This window comes from Myzus persicae, unplaced genomic scaffold (assembly GCF_001856785.1).
Source record: "Myzus persicae strain clone G006 unplaced genomic scaffold, MPER_G0061.0, whole genome shotgun sequence".
Lineage (NCBI taxonomy): Eukaryota > Metazoa > Arthropoda > Insecta > Hemiptera > Aphididae > Myzus > Myzus persicae.
In genome coordinates this window covers 3,671-12,784 of record NW_019101480.1, presented here as the reverse complement: position 1 = coordinate 12,784, position 9,114 = coordinate 3,671, and the positions used below count along the sequence as shown (strand labels likewise).

The following is a 9,114-nucleotide window of genomic DNA, read 5'->3' as shown; positions in this document are numbered from 1 at the left end:
AAAAACGTGTGAGATTTTCAACTCATTCGACGCACGCCGGTGCCCTTATAACGTACGGTACTGGTATCTTATGTCGACTGATCGGACTTACGGCGGCCGTGCTAAACCTTTGCGTTCCAGCCGGCCTACGTCGGACGATAAGGCGTAATTGCATAATATTATATGTTATATAACTCACATGACAATAATAATTAAACAAAAATAAATAAACAAATAATGTGTGTGTGTGTGTGTGTGACCAGCTATTCCATTATACATTATCAACGTATACATGTATATATATTATTAAATTGTACGTATTATAATTTATAATAGTACGTGCCTTTTGGGCTCAAACACATATAATTATTTAAAATTCATTACATATCATTATTTAAAATTTATTAATAGCATTTAATTTTTTTTTTTACAGTTGTTAAATATTTATGATCACATTACAATAATAATGTGTGTAATAAAATTTAATTTCATAGACAAAAAGTCTTTAAAAAAAATATTAAAAGAATTAGTATTTCAAAATTATTTGACAATTTAATTTATTACCACACACATAATATATAATTTGAATATGGAACAAATTATGGAGGAAATAAATAAAAACATCAACACCAATAAATATATAAACCAAATAATGACTATCAGCAGAGAGACGTACTATACAACAGGCGTATTTTATAATGTAACTTTATTTCTTTTATTCTTATACCAGCAATAATTCATAACTTCAAATTATCTTCTTCATTGTGTATTTGTTTCAGCTTCCACACAACTTCAACCCTAAAAACAAAATCAAAAAACACAGTCAGTACAATAACAACAATATATTCAACCGGTTCCAAACAAAAATTATATACACACAACAATACATAGAGAACATACTACACACAAATTTCAACAATATCACAACTAACAACATTGAAGAACATTATATCAACGAAATTAAAAATTACAAGTACACATTAAAAAATTTGCTACAGGTATTACCCAAAAAAACAAAGGACTCCTCATACACAACGGAAGAAATTTTACACCTAATAAACAACCACCAAGAACAAGAATCAATCCATTACCGTCCCTAAAATAGTTAATTTAATATTTTTTTTTTTTTTTAAATTTTTATTTGAAATATACAATCCGGCTCGACGTACTTCCCTCGGGACCTTGTCTTAAGTTGTTTTAGCAAATTTGTATTCACTTTTTGACGCATTTAACCAGATACAACCAATTGATTTTATTAACAAATCAAATAGCGAGTTGCACTAGGAGTATTTTCGGTTGTTAGGGGAGGTCAAAATGCGAATAAAACCAGGGAAAAAAAATTGAGGAAATCTCGAAAAAAAAACTTAGGACCACTAAGACGGGCATTCGAATTTCTAACGGCGACGCGATATATATTATTTCACGTGCGTTCGCAGTAGAGGAACCTTTGTAAACACCCGAAAGACGATTTAAAACTGGAAGGGGGGCCCTAAGCCCCAAAAGGGCCGGGAATTCTTAAAAAAACGGATATAGAAACGACCATAATGATCATAACAAAATAATGACGACCGTTAGTTATCAGAATAGTGAAGCGACTCACAAATCACCTTATCAAAAATAAGATAAACACGGTAAACAATATTGATATGGTATACCATGTGAATGCGGTAAGGAAAATAATCGATACCAGGTTAATAATATTGATAAGAAGTATGGTTGATAATGTATACAGAGTGATTCATTTAAGTGGGTAAACTAATTATCTCGAAAAGTATTAACTTTTTTTGATTTTTTTTTTTTTTAAACTTCTAGGTTTATGTTTTTTCTAGAACCGTATACAAATTAAATTTTTTTTACCCTTATATTTATTGGTGAAACCACTATCAACTTTTGATTTTCAAATGGTAACATATAATAAAAATATCATAAATTAATAAAACCATTTTTATTATGAATTTAAGCGTTAACATTTTTATATTTAATTGATTGGTTTGCGAGTTACAGCTCCTCAAAGTATTGGTATTTGAAGGAGGTAAATGTGGCATTGTTTCAACTATTTCTTCATTTGTAAAGTCCAGGAGCTATAACTGATAAATTCGATACCGTACGACCTAATAGATAACAATATTGATAATTGTTGTACTTTGTACCTGATTATAATTGAATGTCTTATTACACCTTAATATGCTAATGGTAATCTTTAATTAATTGTTTTAGAAAAAACATAAACCTAGAAGTTAAAAAAAAAAACAAATCAAAAAAAGTTAATACTTTTCGAGATAATTAGTGTATCCATTTAAATGAATCACCCTGTATTGTATAAATGTTTGTGATAAAAGTATTTTTTGCCAGCGTTTTTCATATAATATTGTTTTCTTAATTAAATTAAATTTTTGATCCTTACTTGATAGTTATAATATATTGAATAAGCACACTACTTTTTATTTTTTTACGTATTTTCCAAATTCATGATACTACACGAATTTTATTAGGATCGACTTCCGGACGGTAAACAGCATGGTGGGGGATTATATATCGCCCCGGGGAAGTCGCCACTGACATGTGTCCTAATGCGATATATTCGGACATAAAATTAACGTATAATGATTTTAATACGGGGCTCACGGACAGTTTACGCTCGATAGCGTCAAAACGCCGTGTAGCTACCTCGCGAGACCCAACGAACGTCTCTGCCGGCGCGCGAAATGGTAATGGAACCGCGAAGCGACCTGATGTCAAACGCGTAGCTTCGTCGCGGAATATCTGTTCGCAGCACCCTTCCTCGGTAAACGTAACGGGCGCGTCCTCGGGCTCCTCGACGTGCCAAAAGCGCTCCATGATCCCCTCTATCGACGCGGTCATTGACACCGGCAACGAATGATAATAACAATTTGCGCGATCGGGAACCGGACCGATAAGGATCCAGCCGAACACCGAACTAAAAGCAGTAGGTAATGTACTGTCGATCGACACCTTACGCCCGTCCATGATAGAACCATACACGTCCCCTCCTAACAACAAGTCGATCGGCGACGTCAAATGAAAGGATGGATAAGAATATCGATTCTTAATATCTATTGATAATGACTTTTGAGGTAAATCGCTCGTAATGGTTGGTAACACCCATGCCTGCACCGGCAGAATCGGATCAGACGCGAAACGCGGCTGCACTATGCACTCAACCTGACCTTGAACTTCAGCGACTGTTGTCCCCGACAACCCGCTTATCGGTGCAGTCCACCGCGACATTTTTAGACCCAAACGTTTCACGCACACGGCGGTAACGGCGCTGACCTGCGACGCGCTGTCTACCAACGCCCGCAGTGTTTTCACCGAGCCGGTGTTATCTCGCACATGCACGAGCGCGGTACCTAAAACAACAGCGGACGACCGGTGGAGGGACGGGGGATTCACAACAGACGCACACACCGCCGGTTCGACCGGTGGTGGTTCCTCCCCACCCTGCATCTCGTCGGGTGACAAGTGGAGAAGCGTGTGATGCTTACGCGAACATTCCTTACAATTAGGTCGCGACCTACATGTCTGAATCCAATGACCTACATTTAAACAATTAAAGCACACCCGATTCTCACGGGCCCATTTGGTACGACCTTTTGCCGACCAAGATTTGAAACGTGTACAAACGCCTAGCGAATGTGAGTCGGCACAACACGGACAACTCGCGTCCCCCTTTGCCGTTACGAACGACATCGGCCGGGGACCGTTCGATTTCCCGCCGTAGTCTCCCGTCTTGCGCGCTGTACCTGACGGCTTGCCCGCCTTAGACGCTGGCACAGCCGCGGTACCAACCTTCTGCGGGTCAGTGACAAGCTCCAATATAGATACACGCGTGCGAACAAATTTTAATAACTCGCCAATTGACGGAAACTCCGCCTTGCTGCCCGACTCGAATAACTTACGCGTAGCGACAGGCAGACGTCTGAACGCGAGCGTGAATAAGATAAAAGACCCCATATTCGGTACATTGAGCGCTTCGAGTAGCGAAATATTTTCGTTAAACGTACTTATAAAATTATTAAGGTCCGATAACGATTCCTGCGACATAACTGGAGAGTTTAACAACTTATCTATTAATGACGTAGCAACTAATCGCGGTCGATAAAACCGCTCGGATAACACTGACCATGCGAGCACATAATTATTTGCGGACACGGGAATACCACGTAATGCGTCGGCCGCGTCGCCCTTGAGACAGCCTAAAAGATAATACATTTTATCGTTGTTTGAAATATCACGCGAATCAACCTGTTCCGTAAATCTATCGCGAAACGTTGGCCACAATCGGAAATCCCCGTTGAACTCCGGGAGCGGAATCTCAGGTAACCGTGTCGGCGGTGTTGTGCACGCGAGCACGGGGTTTGGCGCTGATTGACCGGTAGACCCTAACTTATCCTTAAGGTACGACAAATCGATAATCTCAGCTCCCTTTGGGGCTAACTTCTCCGCCGCGACTTTGCAATAACTCACACAAGTCCGCACCTCGGCCAGTAACCCATCATCATACTCGGAAAGTTTACCGAGCTCACACAGGCCGTCCAACACGGCATCATCCTCAGCCCTAAGCTGTATCCATAGCGCATCTAAATCACCGGCTAAATTTGTCACAGTCGGACCTAGCGCAGGCTCCGCCTCAAGCCGCAGTGCAAAATTATGCACAGTCTTAATCTGGTTTATCACACTCGTCCGCCTAGTCTTGGCGCGCTCTACCGCGCGTTCTGTACGCTCGAGCTCAACCTCATTTCCACCCGCCATGACGCAGTATAATATGGTACCCTGATAACTGGTACCTTATACCACCCTGTCACCGCGCGTTTTAATCACGGCTTCGCGCAATGAACGATATATTAAATTATAATACAACTATTTTTCCCTACCAAAGCACTGTGCGCCCACACGCGGGCCACCCACGCGCCCCGGCAGTCAACACAAAACGCTGCTGAACCTCCCTACAAAGGCCACCAACCACGCTCTGCTACCAAAAATGTTGCGCCGTTACCGATCCTACGGTTATGGCGGTTGTCGGCAACGACTCGCGTAATGTGCTGAAAGCTGGAGCGGGACCGGGTTACGCAATAAGTAGGTCAAAAACAAATTTTGTCGGGTCGGAAACACATATATTTGTAGGTACAATAATAATTTGATAAGCGGGCGCCCAGAATAATAATAATAAACTTAAGACTAATTTGCCATAGCTGGCGAATAATAATTATAATTTTACATCAGCCCACTGACCACGCGGGTGACTAAATAAATTGATCAACCTGATTCGGCGACGGCGTAGCTCGACGACGTGACGATATTCTTGGTCGGCGACCAATGTGGCTCCTCGCCGGAACGGCGACGGCGGACAATGTTCTCAGCTCGTCGTCGGAGAACAAGCAATCGATTCCAGCGCGGGTAGTGCGCGGCGCGATCTGCTTCCTNTTTTATTTTTTTACGTATTTTCCAAATTCATGATATATCAAACGTTGCCGCATGATGCCGGACAAACACCAAAAGTTCTCAACGGGGGGGTACCCCTCGATTTTTTGACGAAAAACCGCGACTACCCCGATCGACACCAGCACTTACGACGTTGTTCGGGGACCTTAAGAAAGTGTATCGCCAAAGTTACAAAACGTTATTACCATTATCTCGTAGTATAGAGGTATCCGCGTATAGTTATACACTGATTTGACGTTTATATGGACCTGCTGCGGTAATCGTCTCTAACCTAATCACTAAAAACTTATTCACAGGATTGCAGACTACCTACCCTTTACAGGGACGTATTGTTTGTAGCTGTAGGACCGTGGGTTATTTTAAAATAGTTTTTTGCATTAGATAACACACGTATGTTTTCCGCATATGTTTTACTTCTATGTTATTATGAAAGCGTCATAAATATCAATCCTTTTTATTGAGTATCGTTTCAACACTCGTTGTTATTGTCTGTTTGTTGTTTTGTTTCGCATTGTGTCATTTGAAATCCGTGAACTATGGTCTCAACAAGGAGCAAGGCTATTGTGGACGCGGCAAAAAGTGGTACAGTCCTTTATTTAGCAAATTTGCCCTGCCAAGGACATCGAAGAAATAATTTGTTATCATTCAACGATTGTGAGTAATATCTTCTATGTACACCGGATAGCAAAGTATCTACCCTTTACAAAGTCCGTCGTGGCGAACAGATGGTCGGCCGGTGAGCTTGTGGTGGTGATGGGTGGTGTGGTGGGTACTCCTACTAGTCGTTCCTCTAGGTGTTCCTCGTCTACCGGGGTCCGGTGGTCGGGTTTCGGGAGAGCATGTCCGGCGCCTCGTTTTGTACGCCGGGCACATGCGTGGTTTTTATTTATGCAAATGGTTGCCGCATGATGCAATCTATTCGGACTCGCTGCGGTAATCGTCTCCTCATCGCTCACCAGTTCAAATGTTATCCCTAAAAAAACTTATTCACAGGATTGCAGACTACCTACCCTTTACAGGGACGTATTGTTTGTAGCTGTATGACCGTGGGTTTATTTTTAAATAATTATTCAAAGTGTGCTAATAATAATAAGTGTACAAAATACGTCATACAGAATGTTTAAAATATTAATTCAATATGTCTTTATAGTACACACCGATAAGTAGGATTTTAGTAAGTATTTAGAACATTTTTTAATATTAGATTTTTAATTAATTTTTGAAATCAAAATTTGCACAAACTCCCTGGTGATTTTAGGGCGATCGGCCACACTCCAGCCGTCAGCTCGGTGCTTACAGGGTTTTTCGTATTTTTACACGAAACTAGCAGGTATGGTAGCTGGAGACGTGTTTAATAAAATGGTACAGGTTTCATGTCGATAGCACAATTATTCGATTTAGACGGTTATTTTGTAAGATTTATCCAGTTGTAATATACCATACGGCTGCCGCATGATGTCAATATATGGACCTCCTGCGGTATTAAGTTTCCACAGCAACATCTAATGTCCAGGACTTTTTTTAAATTTTTGTTTTAGTTAATGTTGGAAATGACATTGAACGTCATTACGATGTGACGAAAGACAAATATGACTTCATCTTCATAAGATGTCCGTTCTGTGATGAACAATTTTTATTTGATTTTACATTAATGCAACACATAAGTTATGTGCATATCGATAAACCATACTCTGGCGTAATACCTAGAGACCGTTCAATGGTATGTATTTTTTTTTTAACAAAAAAAAAAAGCTTTTTTTACATATAGTACTATAATATTATCATTACTATATGGTATTTTCTTCTTTTTGATAGAATGTATTAGATACGGTTGCTTCTGCAGTGTTAAAGTTCAACAGCAATAGCCACTTGTTGTCAACAACTTTATTGCATTTTATTAAAAGCCATGGGTGTAGAATCAACAGCGTTGGTCAATTAAATTTGATTTTAACATCCAAGTGTAATAAAATTCAATATTGCATTAATAAAAATGTAAATGTATGTATCAATTTTAATAATATATTTACAATCACACAATTAACAATAATTACACAATATTTATTAACAGACACTCTCAAGATACAAGAACATTGACAATGTTTTTAAGTATGTTGAGTCCAATGGCTTGGAAGCAAGTATTTTGTTGTCAGATCCCAAAATTTTTAACAGTATTTCCACCAAATATTCATTAGAAAAAATAGACAAAAAAATAGGGAAAAAAAAAATTGCTATCTTCAAAAAACAGACCATAGACATATTACGCAGCGAAGCACTTAAAAATTATTCAAAATTTTTAACATCAATGAAACTACCCATCAACCCTCAAAATCCTTCAGACATTTCGAACTTAAAGACACCAAATATTATTAAAACCTCAATTCCGTCCGTCACTTTTCCGTTCACATTAAATATTAATAAAATACTTAGCCAAACAAACTCCATACACAGCATTGATTTTATCCTCTGCTTGATAATTTCATATCATTCGCCTGATATTCTTTCTGAGTAAGTATAATCGTGTAACTAATTAATGAGTAATTTGAGGAGTTCGATCTTATTGCTTCTCATTTTTCAGTGTCACAGTGTGTGAGGTTGGAACAATAGAAGCTATCTGCAAAAAAAAAATAGAACTTGTAAAACTGTTTATAATTATGAATTTTGTATATACATACCACCAACAAATTGATGGGTTGATAGACGGCAACGGCAATGCGATTCTAAATTTCTTACCATTTTTCTGTTATAAAAATGTGTATGCTATTGATAAACACTTCCATGAATTTACAGAAGCACTGGGTGCATGGTGGCGCCATCCACATAATAATCTAAATTATTGTCAAAAAAAGTAAATTATGAAATGCAATATTCTATCACATACTTTGTATAATTACAATATGTCAATTTATAAAAACCAGGTTAGCAGCCAGAATTCCAAATATGACCGTACACATTGAAGATTGGTCTGTGGTCCAATTCTTTGGGCCTAATCGAGACACTAAAGAATTAAATAAAGAAATGGTTTTGGCATGTTTGTATGTATACTATGGAAATTCTCAGACGACTGAAAAGTACACAGTATGTAATAATGTTTAGAAATATATAAGAGTTATTAAAATAATTTAACAATACTATCATTACGAAATGCTGTCTGATACTAGATCATTATTTGAAATTAATTAATGATTTACCAATTATTTGTCCTCAGTTATCCAATATATATAAACACATGAGAGTCATAATGTGTATTCTGCGGTACTCTTTCATTACAAAACCAAATCTAAGAATGACACTACTTGAATTAGTAGAGGAAAAATATGTGACGCTTACTACATACAATAGTTATACAATATACGAACCGAATAAAATAAAAATTCACGACGCAATAAAAAAAAATAGAAATCATCCAATAGTAAATGAAATATTGATCATAACAAAAGAAACATACTTAACCACATCAATATTTTATAATGTAATTTTTTTTTGTTTGTCTTCAAATATCTGCAATGGTTATGACATTTCAATTATGTATATAATTGTGTGTTTGTTTCAGCTTCCAACAACAATACACGCCGTGAAATCTGCTAAGTATGAACCGGTCATTGATAAGACAATTATGTATCAAAAATATCAAAAAAAAGTTACATTCATGAAAAATTTTTTAAATTCAATTCT

At 37.8% G+C, this 9,114-nt stretch overlaps 1 protein-coding gene and 1 pseudogene across 1 annotated transcript; one reads left to right on the top strand and one right to left on the bottom strand.

The window, feature by feature from the left end:
* Positions 1-424: 424 nt before the first annotated feature.
* Positions 425-1,079, top strand: LOC111029285 (annotated as a pseudogene).
* Positions 1,080-2,445: 1,366 nt separating this feature from the next.
* On the bottom strand, positions 2,446-4,752 carry LOC111029286. Its single transcript, XM_022308243.1, has one exon. The coding sequence runs from the start codon at positions 4,750-4,752 to the stop codon at positions 2,446-2,448; it is 2,307 nt and encodes a 768-aa protein (XP_022163935.1).
* Positions 4,753-9,114: the final 4,362 nt, after the last annotated feature.